Below are 19,908 nucleotides of genomic sequence, written 5' to 3'. Positions count from 1 at the left end.
TACACGCTTCCCGGACTAAGCACTGGGGACCCAGATGCAGGGGACTTGGATCCTCCTGTGTTAACCCCCGACCCAACTTACCGGTGCATCTGAGTCCCCGGTGCTTAGTCCGGGCTGCGTGTAGAGCTCTATGCGATATAATCGCGTAGAGCTCTACACGATACAATCCCGTAGAGCTCTACACGATACAATCGCGTAGAGCTCTACACGCTGCCCGGACTAAGCACTGGGGACTCAGAAGCACCGGTAAGTTGGAGGGGGGGGGGCATAACAAAGGAGGATGCAGGGGACCTGCATCCTCCTGTGTTATGCCCCCCCCTCCAACTTACCGGTGCTTCTGTGTCCCCGGTGCTTAGTCCGGGCAGCGTGTAGAGCTCTACGTGATTCGCGTGGAGCTCTACATGCTGCCCGGACTAAGCACCTGGGGCTCAGATGCAGGGGACCTGGACCCTCCTGTGTTATGCGCCCCCCCAACTCAGAAGCACCGGTAAGTTTGGAGGAGGGAGGGGGAGTGTTAAATGGGGGGTGTAAGGCATTTCTGGAGGCAGAGTGCTCTGTGAAATGCCTTTTAACCCCTTTAATGCCACTCTGCCTCCTGAAATGCCTTAAACCTCCCTATATGCCACTCTTCCCCATAATATGCCTTTTAACCCTCTAAGTGCCAGAGTGGCATATAGGGTTAAAAGGCATATCATGGGGCACAGTGGCATATAGGGTTAAAAGGCATATCATGGGGCACTGTGACATTTAGAGGGTTAAAAGGCATATCATGGGGCACAGTGGCATATAGGGGGTATAAGGCACTTCTGGGGCAGATGTGCATAACTGGGGGGCAGGTTGGAAAATAGAAGGAAATAAAACCAAAATATTTTTCTCAAGCATAGCTTTTATTAAAAAAAGTGTTTAAATGAATTAACATTTACTGGTAAAACTTTTTTCCTATAGGGTCGTCTTATATTCAGGCTTTTTCTTTTTTTCCTAAATTAATATTAAGATTTGGGGGGTCGTCTTATAATCAGTGAATTGTCTTTTTACATACACTTTCAAAAATGTAAAAATTAGAATACAAATGGTTTATTTTCTCAGTTAGTAGATTTTCCTTCTGCCTTTTTATACAGTAAAACACATCCAGTTGTATGATAAAGGCAGGAAGATGAATGAGCTTTGCTTTATGTCAAAGGGATATTGGAATCTCTATACGTCTAATAATGTTTCTAGGAGATAGAGACAAGTGTCACCCTTGTTGTAGATGTATTATTATTTTCTATCGGGTCATTAGAGAGGAGCTCTTGCATGATGACCTTGCTAATAAACCTTTTTGACTCCTAGTTACACAATGTTTAATATGTGCAAAGTGGTGCAATCGTATGAAAACAATCAAACAATATTATTGAGAGAGAGAGAATACCTGTCTGTGTTAGGACACATTTTTAGAATTGAGAAGTCTGTAGAACAATCCTTAAAGAAACTTTTTAAAAATTAGCTTATCTGCTATACTAAGGCTGGAAGAATAACATGGAGTGGTACAGAGGTAGAGCTGTTCTCTCACTCTCTAATGACCTCTGTAGGTGTAGAGCTTAGCAGTAGAGGGTGATTTGGGACTGCAATTCCACAGTCCAGATTTTATTCTCTGGTTTCTGGGACACTGGAGAATGCATAGTGCACATGTTCCGGAGCGCTACATCCCAAGCTTCGTCCCCAGACATCCCGATTCGCCGGAATACCTAGAACTTTGTAGGTATGGAGTAGTGAACATGCACGTTGAGTAAGGAAAATGTTCATATTGACCAGTGGGTAAAGGTGCCGAGCCAGATCTCATCCACCAAACATTTCCTTTCTACTTGGTTTTTCTTTCTGTATGAAATGAATATACCATTTAGGTGTATGCAATTTCATTCCCATTGTTATAGCCCGTTTGTTCAAAGCTGATCAAATGAAAGCTCCTTTTCATAATGCAAATGCATTTACCTATTAACGCTAATATACAGCCATTCCCCAAATGTACATTAACAGATTGTAAAACAACTTTTAAAATTACTTAAAAGAACATTAACACATTCACTTTATTGTCAGTGTAATATATATTGGCAATTACTTCTAGAAAATAATTGAAAAATGCCCAATATAGAATAAAACTATACTAAGTAATACCATTTTCTCATTGCACCCTTGCAATTCATGTGCATGATCAAAGCTTTAAGGAGTCTACAGAAATACATTTCTTATCTTTCCTGAGACAGCATTGTCAAGAGCCTTGCATTTAGTGAATAAATGATTTAAGAGAATACAATGACTTAAAGTATCCATGTACTGATAAGCTGATTCAATTTAATGGAAGGAGAACTTGTTTGCCGTGTTTTAGTTTATCTGATTCTCAATGTACATTTATACACTGCTGTTCAAAAGTTTGGGGTCACTTAGCGGCTTACATGGAAAACAAAGAAAATGCGTAGCTGTGTAACATAATTGCAAAAGGGTTTTCTAATGATCAATTAGCCTTTTTAAACTTAATCTTGGATTAGCGAACACAACGTGCCATTGGAACACAAGAGTGATGGGAGTGATGAAGTGCCTCTGTACGCCTATAAAGATATTTCATTAAAAATCAGTAGTTCCCAACAACAATAGTCATTTACAACATCGTCTACACTGTATTTCTGATCCATTTGATGTTGACAAAATTTGCGGTGTTCTAAAAAACAAGGATATTACTCATTGACCCCCAAACTTTTGAAAGGTAACGTATGCACGATGTACATATGGCCAATGGCAAGAAACACTCACCTGATCTGCTACATGCGGCAATACCAGCCACACTCTATATGTGCAAAAAAACAGAACAAGTTAGTCTTAAAGTGCTTAAAGTTTAGCTGGTACTTAAAATAAGGGTTTACATAAGGCAGACCCAGCTAGTGCCTAAAGTGGTAGAGCTTACAGGTTGCAACTAAGTTGGAAATTCTCTCTAGAGATGACCCAAGTTGGGTCTTTAGTCTTGCTAGTATAGTACATTACAAACACTTTCTGGAATATGTTGCCTATAAAATTGATGCAGCATCTGTAAATCACGGAGGGTATTTAAGCACTATTTTGTATGTATCAGAATATGTATGAGTATGATTTTTTTTATTTATGATATGAGTTAACGGAAAATAATTATTTTGCACAGTGTATATTAAGTCATGCATTTGATAACATGCACATTTACATGTATTGCCCTTATTATATACACGGTATGTCAGAGTACATATCTCTAAATGCCTGCCAGAAAAGTAACACCATGTTATGTAATGATGATCATCTGTCAGACCATTACTTTACCCTTTTAAAGCCATCCTCATGGGCAGGAACATCAAATTTAAAGTCAATAAAAGCTTGTTGTCTGAGTACCATTCATTGAGTAATAATAACTATTATTCAGCTGCTGATTCGATAGCGTATGCTAAAAGCGCTTTGACTACCATTGGGAGAAAGGCGCTATATAAATACTAGGTGTTATGTTGTTATGTGGTTGGCTCATCTTATCTGCTTGTCTAGCAGTATATGCACAAGTTCTGTGTACTCAATACTAGCGCTGGTGGTGGCTATCAAACAGTCTTACTAGCACTACAAGGTATGGGAGACATGAAAGCTTAAATGAAATAATACATGTTAATCCATTTATAGATTTGCTCTTTAGGCTGTACTTTTGCACCATCTGCTTCTGAATGTCAACATGCTGTCACTGGAGTATAATTTGTATTAACCCATCAGCGCTACAAAAGACTTTTTAAGTATGTTAAAACAGGGCATTGTCAACCTCTTACATTTGGCCGGCCCATTTAAGCATTTCTAACCTTGTCTTTGCTCTCTTGACAAAACAGCTGCCATTTTGGATTAACATCAAAGTCGACAAAATAAAGAGAGGATCAGTGCCAGGGAACTGCTGATTTCAACTGTGTTATGTAGATTCAATTTGAAACTAGACAACAATATAAATAGGATGGTCTTTTCCATTTCCTATAGAGTTTTATTTAGGTCTTGCTGTTTTTTTTTCTATTAAAGGCTGAGCATTTTTTTCACAGACGACATTAAGGTCTTCTCTGTGTATAAAAACCAGTCTACATCATCAATATGTGATAAAATGGAATTCCTGTCCTGGAGAATTTATATTTGATTTTTAGTCTCGCCTGGCAATTGTAGGTTTTAACACAATTTTATTTTTTGTTCAAGTTATAAAACTGAGAACTTAGTACTGTAAATTAAATTTTAGTAGCTAATCGTAAAACGGATTCTGAATTGCCCAACTCCTGAGGATGGATGGTTTTTAAGTTTCTTTTCTAGGGAAACAACCTTTGCAAGATCAAAAGGATCTAAAGAGGAGAAAACTAATGTGGTTATTTATAGAGATTAACATAATGATTCATATCATTCAATATTTGTTGGAAGGAGGGGTTGCCATGTCTATTGTACTGCATTTATACCATTGATCATAATAGATAATAACAATATAAAACATAATTATCAACCACTGTTCAATCCGATGTTCAGCAGTGGCAGAATAAACAAGGGATACATAACAGAAATATAATCTTTATGTCAGCAGACCCTGGCTAAATCAATATCTGTGAATGATTGCTTTGAAGATGTGTGCTTTTGACTCTGGGTTCTTATACAATTTTGCTAAAAAATCGAGAAGAAATGAAATGCAAGGCAGAACTGCATGCACACTTACGTTGTGTTTATGGCCAACCGGGGGGAGCAATCTTATTAGCCGACTAATTATTTTTTACTCTGAGGAACACCAGAGGTTCACCTTGTGTGTCAAAAGATGTTAGCAAGTATTGTTAATGTTAAAACAATTGTGCGTTTCTAAACGGGATTACTTTAAATATCAGAACATTATGCTTTCCATTACCGGCATAAAACAGATCACATACTTCAGTGTGCTTTAAAAATATATTGTTTTTTTAATCATGGGTTGTGCTTTCACTATGAAAACTTAGGTTATTAAGACAAATCAACCATATGTTAGATTTTATGGATATCGATTGACTTTGTTCAGTGAAGGCCAAACAAGTTCCTGAATGAGATGATTAGTTTCTTGTTCATATTTCTAATATTCTGGTTTCAATAGTGAACACTGGCGAGCAGGTATTGATATTAGCTTTTCAGAGGAAGAGGAACATAAACTGGAGCTGAAATAGAGTAGGAACTGGCTAAAGGGCTTCCTCCTCTACCACGTCTAGGAGGATAAGTGCAAATGCAAGGTAAGCATGCCTAGTTCATGCATTTGAATAACAAGAATGAGGAAACTGCACACTTCAAGGGAACCCAGGTGCTTAACTGTGCCAGGAAGGGCCAGTTCCCCTGTAAATCCAGTATGTAAATAAAGGCTCCAGGCACTCAAGAGTTCCAATGTCAGGCAATGAGGTCTTTTTCAAGTTAACCACACAATCAAAAGTGAGAGCTTAAATAGCACATATCAATATATGGATAGCCAATCAAAAGACCAATCCATTTGGTCAGTGAACTGGGCTGGCTTGGCACCGCTGTGACTGGCTTGCACACCTCTACCTTGTCCTTCATCTGTAAGTAATTTATAGCGGTCCGTTTTTAGAATAAACACAACATGTTTATTCAAACCATAATATCCTGGATTATGAAGTGGACAAATTATACTTCTTACACACACATAACTACTTACACCTACATGGCAGTCCATACCCCAAAAAAACAAAATGGCACAAAAATGGTCATACTCATTATTTTTAAAGTTTTTAATAGTGATTTTAAAGCACTAACCCACCATTCCTGTGGTGGACACTTACCAGGGTCATTCAGACTCTGTAAATGTTTGTTGAACATGACTAAGTATTTAAGTATGCTGTCTGTCTAACTTACTTTTGTGAAGTAAAAACATACCCCGCTTTAAGGACATTCACTTAAAGGACACTCGTGAGTAAGGAAATAGTTGCAGCACAACCATTCCCCTATTTGCACGATAAGTTTGTCTTCTGAGCGTTTCAGGTTCTGTGGTGGAAATGATTTGACGATCGCAGTGCAGTACACGCACTGATAAGTGAAAAAAGGTAATGCTTCACTTTAAGTACATTTTCATTTTACATACATGCCCTGGACCCCATTGTATATGTTAATGAGGGTTATGTCTGCATAATTCATAGCAGCTGCTTTCCCTACCAGTTATCACATTGGCAATTATCAAGAGAGGACTTCTTAACTTTCTTAACAGAAATATTATTACACTGAAATGATGCACTTAGTACACTTCATACAAGTAATGAGTAATTAACACATACTGGAGAGATTAAGGAGGCCTACAAATAGGTACATACATTCCGTATGCTTTGTGTATATATTCAGGAGAACTGCCACTTGACTGAATAGGACATAAGCATCTCAGGAGGAAAAGGATAGTGGATATTGGTTTCAAAAGAGGGCCTGTCCCTCCTAAATAGGAACACTTTGGACCATGCAGCCCCGCATCCATGTTTTAAAATGTTTATCTGCTGTAGACATGACACTTTGATATAAAAAAACAGAGATTATGGAGTATATTCAAAAAGTATTAGAGAATTTGTAATTTTGTGTAAGTTGTGATAAATCTTGTGTGTGCAATCCTATTACTGTTCAATTTGTTCTGAGCTTTAGTCAGGCAACTAGAAACTTATTTTAAAGGTGAAAAAAAAAACTTATACAGAGTTAAATGATTCTTAAACAAAGGCATTTCCCATATACGAAAAAAAGCTTTGCTTTGTGTGTAAAGTAACATATGAATTATTTGACTTTTAGCTGAATGTTGGAAAAAAAATATCCTTACCTCAAGATACAGATGAAAAATATTGGCCTGAAAATAAAATAAGTAGTTTAAATGTGTATGTCAAAGAGTTGCATCTATACTTTGCATAACTATATCTTAATTAAAGGGTGTAGGCTGGCTGTAAGAGATGATGATATGAAGCTACAGAGGTATTATCAGTATGCAATTTAGAAGTCAAAGAAGTAGTACCTGATGGGTAATTTGATTCGCTTCTGAGCATTGTTGTTTACCATTTGTACTCAGTTGTGATTGTGTTTATTGGAGCTTGTGGATACTCAGCCAGGTAATAGTTATAGGATTTATTAGTAATTACTAATATTAATACTAATAGACATAACTGGGAACTCTCTGGGTTTGACCCGAAGATTGCCGGGTGAAGCACCGCATCAGGGGGAACTCCCACTGACGTGGGCAGTCTTGGACGCGTCCCACAAGGGAAGTCTCCGGATAGCCGGAGACCAGAAGTTCTCAGGTATGCTAATAGACTATATGAGTTGTCTATCACCCAGCAGTTGGTGACTCTAGTCAATGAACGGCAGGACAATGAGAAAGGGATTGCTTACTGGATATCCCAGTGGTGAGAAGAAACAATTCATATATTTAACTTACCCTATGTGAACCTTAGCTTGCACATAAAAACAAGTTTAATTAATTTTAATAATAGACCAGCTTACTGACTCTCTAATATAAGTGCTATATTAGAGCATACTCCCAACATTTCAAACCTGGATACCTGTGTAGGGTGTGTGGCAACCGGTAGGGGAGGGACCCCCTCCTTTCCTGAATAACCTGACTGCAGTGAAGCACAAACCTTCATTGTTTTTTCACCTCCTTGGGCCAGTCAGGGAAGATCTCCATAACTGTCCCATGCTTCCCACATGCTTCTGCAAAAATGGGACAGCAAGACAGTGTCCAGAACTGTGTAGGAGGATGGCAGCCTCACTGCAGTAAAACAGAGAGACAATCGCCCTTTTGGGTGATTGGCTCACTGTTATACAGCAAAAGGGCTGCTCTCTCCGAGACCTGCCACCCTAGGACAGATTATACGGCACTGGCTAAATCATTTCTACTTTAAAAATATATATTCTGTTGTATGTAACTACTGGTGTTGTCTGCATCCCAATAGTGTAGTAGAATGTTTTTTAGATATGTACTTCCCTTTTTGTAATAAGAATTTTCCCCAAAGATCTGATTAGGTCTCTTCCACCCCTTCATTAAAGATAGGTCATCTTTTCTGGCCAATGAGAATTCTGGTAACTCTTACTACTCCTTGACAGCATTCACATCCACTACTGCCATAGCCCCTCAACTTTCAGCTCATAGCCATTGCTATTGAAACAAGAAATAGGGCTGTGGATCCAAGACATTTTGCTACCGTGAGATAGAAACATAGATAAGATAACTGTAAGATAAGAACCATTTGGCCCATCCAGTCTGCTCATCTTTTCTGAAGTAACAACTCAAACCTCAATCAGCCCTTGGTCTTGTCTTAGATTGGGGATAGCTTTATGCCAGTCCTAATTCTCTTACTGTAGTCACCTTTATCATTTCTGCTGGGAGGCTATCCCTCTTCAGTAAAGTAGAACGTCCTTATATTACATCTAACCCACTGACCCTCTAGTTTTGGACTATGGCTTCTTGTTCTAACATTTCTCCTCCTTCAAAATAAATTTTCCTCGTGTACTACATGATATTAATACAGGAACAACTGAGTGTAATACACCAACACATTTTCTCTGTACTGCTGTTCTCTAGTTTTAATGTTTTTTTTTATATGGTCTCTTTTTCTGGAAGGCTAATTTGAATGGTTTAAATCATGAATGTGCTTTTAACAGTGTTGTAGATTTATAAAAGGTACAAAGGGTACTCTATTGTTACATAATAATTTGATAACTCATTTCCACTATTCCTGACTTAAGTAAACAAAACAACGTTCAGTTGTTCTTCTGATTTTATCTGACAAGCCTTTTTATTTTGTTACTCAAGTTTCATGGATTAGTTCTTAAATCTGCCTTGTGACCAAAATTATTGTATTTTAATATATTCACTCATGTATGCTCTCAGCAGTCCTGGTGTTCAATCTTAAAAGCCAGTGTTATATGGGATATGTGTACGGCATTGCTTAGTTACTGCCAGAAATGTCTGTGGAAAAATACTGAGAAATTCAAATACCCTAGAGGCTTGATTTGCATTTGTTTGTGTGTTGCATGATGGACATGGAGGCTACAAAATAAATGCTATAAAATATGTGAAAAACAGGCCATTAAACTGTGTTTTTCATGTTTTTTTTGTAGTATTCATTTTTTAAGGTTTGAATTCCATGCAAACGGGATACCTTATGTGGTTAATTCACTAAACCAAAGTACACGTGTGGAAACTCATGATTGATTAAAGTAGGAGCATGCGGTAATTTCACCATTCTTATTTAGCTCCTACTAGCTTCCAAGAGCTGTTACAAGTGAGTACCCACTGAGTGGGGGCCGACCTCAGGAACACAGTTGTGGTACCCATGCACTTATAAGTTTCCACAAAGCTGATTAAGTTGTAGGAACCCTTGTTGTGTTTGTTATAATGTTATTTTCTGTTTTCTTATACCATTGCCCAATAAGCCTAGCACAAAACATCACAGGCTTTTGAAAAAGTCCCTATCATGTCTGAAAAGTGTAGATATTCTATTACGTACAATCAGATACTATGTTATCCACAGCTGTCCACATGAAATAAAAAGAACGGTGATCTGTGGGCACTATTTGCATACCCTGGTACACTGACAGGACTTAAAGACCATAAATGATGAATGTTTGGAAGAGCTTGTGTCTGAGAGGGATTAAACATTTCTATAAATAGTCACGCCATCTATTTTTAGATTAAGCTGTTTTCATCCTAATAAGGAAACTATTGTTCCCGGTTAGTGAAATTTAGTAAACTGGCGTTTTTTTGAAATCTAATATTAATGCTGTGTTTTTCTACAGAAGGATGGGGCCTTGATATCAGATGACCACCCAGTGAACCACCAGTCGCCACTGCGCAAAAAGAAACAGCATGTTCTCACTAATGGACTTTCTTACAAGCCCCGGAAGAACAAGTTCAACCATGACTATGACTCCGACAGAGAAAATGATCGTAACCTTTGCCAGCAGTTTGGAAAAAAGAGGTTTCAGAAGAGACATAAACAGGTAGGAATTTACCTCTTACTCAAGTTAATAGATTTTGGCTAGGTCCAAATTAACAATGAGGCATTTGCAAGAAGCTGCAGTGGAAGAATGTGTGCATCTTAAAAATGACAAAAAAGTAAACATTTGTAAAAATAAATGCATCTGTATTCTCAACAAAGTTTGTGTTAATGTATTCTTCATAATGGGTTCTCTAGCAATAGGTGACACTTTTTACTCTTGGACCAATGCGGCTATATCCATTTTCCTGATAAAGATTAATCATTTCCCAATCCTTATTATTACATGGTTACTGAAAAGAAAGGAGATTTGACAATGTTTTGAGCTCCTGCAAGAGAAGAGCCTCATACCTTAATTACTCTTTCATTAGGGACTCCATCTTCTCTCGGACCAATAAGACTATATCCACTTACATTATTCGTTATTTAACGAGAGGCCATGTCCCTTAAGATAGGATTACATAGATCTTGAAAGCGTATATGCCACTATATCTTAAAATGGTTTATATGGAATCTGGCAAAAATAAGACTGTCTTCAATGATAATGTGACCCTGGCTAAGCCTTCCCTGGGGCTCTCCTTCCTCTCTTGGGCTAATGTTGCACAACAACAGGGGGACCAAGAGACAATTGTTTTGGGCCCCTAAATTAATTGTGGGATGATTGGCCTTTTTACCCCACTTTTAAGACAGTACTAACTAAAAGTTATCACAAGCGTCTTTGGCCTGCCTTTAACCATTTTATAAATTTGCTCCATAAGATAAATTGTCAAAAATTCGGGGAAGTGTATGATGGTAAATATTGTGGGACAGAAAGACTTCAAAGCATGGAATAGCCCCAGTGTCTGTGACAAGGTGGGTGTCACAATATAAGGCATATATATATATATATATATATATATATATTTAACACCCCAAAAATATTCGGTACTGCCTGGCTATCTGGATTAGATATGATTACTGCCCTTCAAAACCTGGGTTGTTAATTATCCAAAAGAATTGCACTAACCTCCATTTTGTCTTTTATATTTGTAACTCGTAATACACTAAAAACAAAATGATATGCTATTTGGATAGAGCACATTCCTTACCATGTTTTTATGCAAATCCTCTCACTATTAGAACAGGTAGCGTAATGCATTCATCATCTTAACCCTGAGCTCATGCACCTCTTAGATCTGTAATCTCTGATCAGCACTCTAATTAAAAGTGTTCACTTTAGTAGCAGTACGAACGTTTCTCAACCCTTAATTTTCATCTCGGCTTTCAACAAATATATTTATTAAATGTCTTAAAACTGGAGCACAGGCAATAATTAACCATTGCCTTGGAAAGGGAGCATATGGAAGCTATTAAATGAATAGCTGTTATATAAATGATGAAATCTATGTCCTGATTAACTGCTAAAATGCAATTATACAAATTAACATTTACAGGGAACTAACATATCAGCAATAAAAAAAGGCTTCATGTGCCATGTTATATAATTAAGTATAAGAATAATATTTGATTTCATTTCTAGCAAAGTTAACCCACAGACAAGGCACAATGAGGGCAATTTTAGCATAAGATAAAAGTGGTAGCCACCATGGCAACTAATATGAAGTGCTTGCTGATTACTCCACCAATGACCATAGTTACTCTTTTGCACAAACGCCCTATAAGTTCAGTTATGTTCTTTTTCTTTATATTCACAGAACTTCTATAGTGCATTATCGTTTTGAAAATTTGGGACTGATTGATTTTTAAAATTTGTTTAGAAAAAAACAAAGATGTGGCAGGGCAATACTGTTAAAGTTACATTAGTTTCTGAAAAAAATGTGATTGTTTAAAGAGTATAGAAAATTAATACTTAATCCAGTTATGGACTAAAGATAACAGTTAAGATCTATCCTATCTAAGTAATGCATTTTTGACTAGGATAGATATGGTGACTAAAGGCTCCCTGGGTCTCCAAGTCAGTTTTTTCTTTCTCTGGCCCTGCCCATTCCACACCCACCAAAGATTATCTGGCGTTAGCCCTGCCCCTCCATGTAGCTAGCCCTACCCCCTCACGAAGCCACTCCCTCAAAAGGTGGACCCTCCATGTAACCTACCCAGGGAAGGTATGAGTATTGCTTATGCTAATAATGCATTACTACAAATGAAAAGGATTTCAAGATCATTACATGTATTGATAGAGCCGTCAGTAAATTCCTTAGCGCTATTACAAAAGGGGGACAGTAAAAGTGTGCCGTAACATTTAAACTGACACTACACAGTTTGACAATAACATTAACATGTTTAAGACATTGCGGTGCAGAAGGAGAAGAGGACCCTGCTCTTATGAGTTTACAATCTATCGGTCAGAAAATATGGTTTCATTTTTTGTATTATTTTTATATAGCATGTAATACTTAGGATTTATGAAGTATTGTTTTGGGCTGTTGATATTCATATTTACTTGTTAAAAAAACATTATTGGACTGAAAGAGGTTTAAGAGAATGGAGGGTTGGTGTAGATCAATATTTACCAGTAATTGTTCCTCTTTGGATTATACTTTCAGAGCATTCTGGGTAGTAATTTAGGGTTGACGATGGCTTTAGACCAGGGTCAGGATCCAATCAAGAGTATGACAGATGGGTTTCATTGTCTCTCAGTATGTGATCTCAAGACGAGCTGACAGAATTGGTTACAAGCCATTTCCAATGTGCTACTTACAGTTCGGGTTTGCGATATTTTATAGATATCGAAGTGCTTCTTGAGCGGCTTCTTTCGTTAATGTTCCAGGAGCAGCTAATTGAAAATGAAACGGTGGGTGGGCTCTGTAAATAAAAAGGAATAGACATAAACATATACAAGCACGCTAAGAATTTTGTAGTGTATTTTTAACAAGGCTGCGTTTTGTTTGTATCTCCACGAAGAAGCATTGCTTGCTAACAGATTTCTTGGCTGTAGGTATTGTTTTTCCACTCACAGAATCAAATGCAAGTGTTGCAAAATACATAATTGCTTACGCCACTGTAGACACACACTTGGAGTATTAGAGATAATGCACGGCTGATTATGTTAAGGACAGTATTTTGAGGAGGCTCAGGTAATTGAAAGTTAATTTACCATTGAATAATGCACTGCTTATCCTGTTAAAAAAAAAATCTGTTTATTTTCTACAAGTGGCATAATGTTTTAATCTTCTGCAGATCTTCTCTAAGGAAAATAAATCTGCCTAAACCCTGTATAATATTCCAGCTAACAGGAAAACATCTGCTCCAACCTGTAAACCAGAAAACAGCTCAGTGAAAAAAAATACAACAGAAAAAGAGATTTATATTTTTAGGAAAACAAAAGCAAATTAATGTGTACGATAATACGACAATTAACAATAACGTCTGAATCAGGATGTCATAAAATAATTTATTAAGACAAAAAGTAGGCAATGGGTGAAGGCGATTTAAATACTTAGTGGAAGACAATAACATGCTTGTGGTAAAGCACATGCTTTCAAGATATATGAATTCTAGAATTTGTGTGGGTTTTTTATGTACTTTGTAAAATATCTTATAGCTATGGTATGAATGTGCTATATAGAGGCCTAGTGTAAGTTACTGATTGCATAGAGCAGTTATCCATGGCCCACTTGTTGGCCAGCCCTATATTAACATGCAGGAGTCGTAAGGATGGACCTGCATAAACCCTCTTGTGCCTGGGGGCAAATAGTGCAGACAGTACCTCCAAAGGCCTAACATGTATAATATGGTCTTAGCTAGTATTTATAATAAATTAGAAATATTTTATAATTTGGAGATTTTTAACTGTTTTTTTCAATTTTGGTAATCTGTGGAATCTATATAGATGTTTAGCTCTGCACCTCCCATTTACCATCGCTTTCCTCTCCTACTTGTGGCTTCCTACACCCCCACTTGTCACACTAGCCACATTATCCACATCCACCACTTCATGGAAAGATATAAGAAGGCCTCAAGGTCGAAAGCAAACCTTTACATAGCATAATTCATACTTTCTACAATTAACACGTAGACTATTCTTCTGAAGAAATGCATTTGCCAATGTTAGATCATAGGGTAAGAGCAGCTGGTATATAGTGTCTAATGCAAATATAGCACCTGCCTCTATAAATATTCACTCTTAAAAGGATGCACATCTGGTCTAATTTCATGCCGTTTTAATAACGTGTTTAACAGAAATTCTAAGTATTGAATTAGAAACCCCTGTATTAAAGATCTTCATGTCTTCCAATGTAACTTGGCAAGGGCAGAATTACAGATGATTGCTCGTAGATCTTTGTTCAGTTGTTTTCATTTTCAAAATAATCATTACCCTAATCATGCTTATATCTGTATGATCAAATGACGGTAATAATTGGAGTATTTCATGGTAAACACTGCATCCAAACACCTAAAACTTGTTTTACATATGACATTAATTCATCTTTTCCATCTTGTGATTCTGTGCTATAGTGCTATTATCATTCATTATTTTTTCAAAGCTCACTAAGGTTGCCCTATACGCCGTTTGACTTATATTCCCAGGCTGTGTGTTAGGTTTAGCTTTAGGCAGTTCTGGAGAATAGCAAGCGATGCCCCATGAGCCTTTTGGGCATCCATATCTGAGGATTCCTGTTTAAAGTATTCATGTTCTTAGTTATGGTGTTATAGATTCAGCCTGTATTCAGATTAGTAGCATGAGTCTGGTGCAACAACTATAAATAAGGTTTCCATACTGGCCATTTCTTTCAGGACACACTGGGTCATTTTTTCATCTTGCTGACTACCATCTGCAGATAATGTCTTGGATAAAGTGTGCTCAGTTGTGCCTCCTTGTTGGGTAATAATTCATTTAATTCCTCCGTCAATGATATGTCATGTAAATTAAAGCACTTGTTATTTGTATCATTATTAGTAGCACATTTGGGCTCTGGTGGGTTTTAAAACCCAAAGTAAACATAGCTTTAGTAGCTACCAGCCAGAAAGGTGTATCCTCTGCCAAAGATCATCTTTTAATTATCAGCCTAGTGGCTACATTAAATCTATTCAAGGGAAGTGAGACCAAAAAATATCTGGGCAGAAATGTGTACTAACTTTTATCAGCTGTCTTTTTTCTTATTCCCTATATTTTTTAATGATATTGAGCTATTAATGGAAAATGGTTGTAACATTATTCCATAGGTCTTGCATACCGTTTGTACCTTCCTTCTTGGTACAAATTTGGAATTGAGAACCATCTTAAAATATATCCAAAAATCTTAAAACAACAAATAAATGATTTTACTCCATGATATGTATTATTATTTATGCCAAGCAATGGCCTGCCGGGAACAGTAGGGCACTATTTTATGCAAGTTGCTGTTTACACTGCTTGGAGAGCTCTGGAGACTGCTGCTATGCCTGAAGACACTTGTTGATTTGTGGAAGTCCCTAGAGCTATATCAGCCCGGGAAATGGTAGCCTTGTGGATCCAAGCATCACATTTGTTTGAGTATAACAGTTATAATCAGTTTTACAGTCTAGTTGAACCATGCATAACTGTGTGACTCTATTTTATTAAGGACATTAATATTTGATTATATGTGCATTTAGGATTCTGGTATGCACCAATGGTTATACAAGTATTTCTATGTTAGCGTTATTGTTGTTTTATAGTAGCACACGGAACAATCAAACCCCAGTTTTTTTATTTTATTTTTTTAAATCCATGACCACTTCCTACAATTTGCTAGGTTTGCTTAAAAATGGGTGCAGCTCATTTATTTATAAGATTTTGAGATCAATCTGAGATATACTGTATGTTTGTGTGTATGTGAGCATTATGTTGTATATGAGCATGAATGTATATCTATGTATAAGTGTATGTCAGCATGAACGTCTATGTATAAGTGCATGTGAGCATGAACGTCTATGTATAAGTGCATGTGAGCATTAATCTGTATGTGAAAGCATATGTACAAACATGAATGTGTAAATATTTGTGTGTTAGCATAGATGTGTGTGAGCATAGATGTGTACGTGTAAGTGTTTGTGAGCATGTATGTGTAAGTGGTGTGAGATGAAGTGTGTGTTAGCATGAGTGTTTGTGTTAGTGAGTATGAGCACGTGTATGTGTAAGCACATGTATTTTCGCACCAGGTCCCTGTGTTTCTAGTTACGCCCCTAACACCAGCTTGACGTTCAATTGATTGTTTGGTTTCTGAAACTGAAACATAGGGTCAGTGACCCACCGGGCATTTCCCTTGTGTATTGAATGGTCAGTAAAGCCCTGGTCAACCTTTTGAGCTTCCCAATTGATGCTTTTATCACTGTTATATCACAGCTAGAACTTCTACTTGAATACAGGCGAATTATCTATAATTAAGTATATCTGTTCCTTACACAAGTTTTTTTCGTAAAGATTGTTAGGGTAATTTTCTTACCGCTGTTAGTGAGGCAGACAGGGAGTTCTCATGAACTACAAAAGTTTGATATCTACCAAACTTAATTAAAATGTTGGGACAGTATTGTTCATTTTATTCAGGGCCTAAAAAGCAGTAAAGTGTTCCTGGTTGGTAACAGATGTATTTTCCTTTACTTGCAATTGTAATGCCAGTATCTTTGTCAATTAAATTGAAGTAAACATATCTGACCATCTCCACATTCCACAAAGCCATCTAGTTACAGTAGCTTTTGAAAGACTGGGTTTTGGCTCCCTCTGGAGGCTAAAGTAGAAAAGTACTTCTCAATGAAAAGTTTAACAAACCACTATACCTAAAGAGTGAACAGTACTCCACATAGTGGTATGTCAAGATGATAACACCATGGTGTGGTACTATAAAGCAGAAATATAAATGTGATATCGGTGGGTGATTTCATTTTAGTAAAAAAGCTTTCAGCCCTAAAATAAGTACAAACTGTTTTTATGCCTATCCATCAATATGAAATAACTTAGGATTCAGAAATCGGTTTTTGGCAGAACTGTACATTCTGTTCATTTCCACAGAACAGGTTGGTTCTGAGTCATATTTATTATGAAGTTTTCCTGCTCCATGCATAATTTAGGGCATAGCAACAAATTAGGCTGGATTCTACTGCCAGAGATAAATCTATCAAATAATGTAATAGTAATCTTGCCATAGCTTGGAAAAATGTGGGATGAAAAGAGAGGTATATTTGCATACATGTTTTTATTTGTCTACATTTATTAACTGATGAGGCCAGAGAAGGCCATATGAGTGGTTATTCATTAATGCAGAGAACATTTTGGTTCTAGACTGCCGGTCTGGCAACATCAGTTTTTTCCTCTATAATTGCACAAAAGAGCTAAAATTTTACATGCTTCTGATTTGACAAAGTAGAGTGTTTTTTAATGGACTTAACAGGTAACAGGTTTGCCATTGTGTTTATTTCTTTAATGCTACAATAGTGTGAAATATTCATAATAATATCTATTTAAAATGAATTGCTAATATTATTTGCACTTGGAAAGGGTATGATTTTGTTCAGATGTATGTTTTTTAACTTTCTTTGGATATAAAAAAAACTATGTTTCTAATTTACAAGTAGTTATTCTGCTAATTGCTTATTGATTGTCTTAATGCTAATACAATATAGGAGAAAAAAAGTAGAATTTCACAAGTTTGCTTTGGGTACATAATACATTTGGCAGACACAGTCTTCAGTGTGCACATTAAGTCCTGTCCAGCACCAACAGATTTATCGATGGATTTATACTTCCTAAGACCATATACTAGACACCTCAATGTCTCTTCCTTAAGTAAAATACACTCAAAAGAAAGAGAAAAAAGCCTTCACTGGCCTTAAAATCTTAATATCAAGATAAGGGGTCAATTGCTTGCCTGTGCCCTTGCCAGTCCTTTACTGGTTTTAGCTGTACGTGTCCCCCATTGAAGCTTTATTGTTTTTTGTACTGTAATTATTCAAAAGCAGCCAACATGCCCCATGGCTCTAAGCCAGGCTTTTTCAGAGCATGAATATTGCAACATATCATTTGTTTATGAAACTATATTAAAAGACTGCATTTAAATAAGCAGAAGTTAAAGCGATTTTACAGTTTGTGAAGAATTGCCAAGGTTAATGTGACATTAAGCAGGCATAGTGACTAAAAAACATTTGTAAATCTAAAACAGATTCTATAAACTGCAAACCTGTTTTCATTTAAAAGGATGAGCTGTGACTGGTGTTTTTTATTTTTTATTTTCAAAGAAATGTGTTGCTTAAAAAAAAATCACCTATGTCCCTATACCATAGTTATTCCTATGTACAACAGATAATAGAAAATAAGTGTATTTTAACATATATGTTTGTCTAACATAACCCCATAACATACAAATAGCATTAATACATGTATTAGATTAGATTAAAATAAGTGTATAGCGCACCAGTAACCAGATCTCGTGTGTAATGTCCTGCAGTAACCCTTCACTAGATTCAGGTACCACAGAATAGCATAGAAGTTTCTCAACGCCATATTGCCTCAGTGACCCGAATATATACAGTTACAGCTGATGGATAACCATAGGAGCCAAAGCGCCATGACTCGCTTCTCTTAATCCACAATACTTGGCACGAGTAGAAGTAATCTAATGCACCAAGATGCAACATGGATGATGAGTGAGGGCTTCACCTTACAATCCTTCTGGGAAGAAGTTTTATGGAAATAGTTATTATTTTTACTGGTTTATGAAAATTCTGTGTAGACGATTTGATTTTGTGTATAAAGGAGGCACTATGTGTTGTTGGGTTTTCCTTCCCTGCTTCCCCCCCCCCTTTTCTTTCATTCTTTTTCTTATGGTTTTGGTAGGGGACACCACTTAGGTGTTGCAGCGCATTATTTTTTATTGTCTAGCTTTCATACAGCACCTTTTCTTTTAATTTGGTAACTCAACCTATCATGTTCTCGGTAAGGTCAGCTTTACGTATTAAGAATTTGAACTAGACATAACATAGTGAACACAGGATTTCATATTACTTATCATATACTAAGGTTTTTCAGAGAACACAGTAGCCATGAATGTTAATGGTAAGGGCCTGGGTCAGGCCTAAAACAACCTCCACCCAAAACACATCACAAGATTGCCAACTTCATTTACTGAACACGTGTAACCTTTATTTTGTAGAATAGTGATTAGCAAAGTTATAGTATCTAAAAGGTTTACTCTTTTAAGCATGTACCTTATGTGATTAAAAACAGGGTTAAACAATAAACAAGTATTATTTCTGCTTATCCTTGCACTAACAGACGTACATTTGCCTTAAGACTATAGTATGTGATAATTATAAATATAATAAATATATTAAATATATGATTCATATGTTCTTTTTCTATATTAATCAAGCATACTTAAAAATAATAAGCATGAGTGTTCATATTGAATGTTTTTAACAGAGTCAGATAGAATCACAAAAGAGAATGAGAGAGCACCAGATTGATGTAAGCATGCAGTCAGCTTTTATATCTTTATGGAGTCTGAAGCTGTGCAAAGTAGGCTCAAAGGAGAGAATTCAATAAAGTTTGAAGTGGCCATTTGGGATGTTATTGGCTGAGCATTCCACTACAGCCGATGACAGCTTCTGTCTGATAAAGCCTCAAATGGACACTTTGGACTTCATTGAATTAATCCCCCAGAATCCACCAAGAGAATAAATTGGATCATTTAAACTATAATCACAGAAATTTGTAGTGCTAACATAACATATTGTGAAAGGTGTACTATGCATGTTCCTTCATTGTGAGTTGTCTATACCCACGTAATTCTCTGTACTATTTAAAATATGATAAGGCTGCGTTTTTTATAAGTTTAATGCTTAAAATATATTATCAGTTGTATTACATGTTATCAGCTGGGTATATATTACAGTTGAATGTACTACTCATAATACATAGGATTTTTTCATCATTATATTAGTTGTATATATGCCCTTGTTATTGCAT

At 36.6% G+C, this 19,908-nt stretch overlaps 1 protein-coding gene across 1 annotated transcript in view; it reads left to right on the top strand.

Moving 5' to 3' along the window:
* AUTS2 (activator of transcription and developmental regulator AUTS2) overlaps positions 1-19,908 on the top strand; it is a 617,139-nt gene that overhangs the window by 150,625 nt on the left and 446,606 nt on the right. Inside the window, exon 2 of the mRNA XM_053454913.1 lies at positions 9,790-9,993. Coding sequence (XP_053310888.1) covers positions 9,790-9,993 — 204 coding nt within the window. The remainder of the gene's footprint in view (positions 1-9,789; positions 9,994-19,908) is intronic.

Source organism: Spea bombifrons, chromosome 2 (genome assembly GCF_027358695.1).
Source record: "Spea bombifrons isolate aSpeBom1 chromosome 2, aSpeBom1.2.pri, whole genome shotgun sequence".
In the NCBI taxonomy this organism is placed as follows: Eukaryota; Metazoa; Chordata; class Amphibia; order Anura; family Pelobatidae; genus Spea; species Spea bombifrons.
Note: the sequence above shows the minus strand (reverse complement) of the source record. Positions and strands in the feature narration are given on the sequence as shown.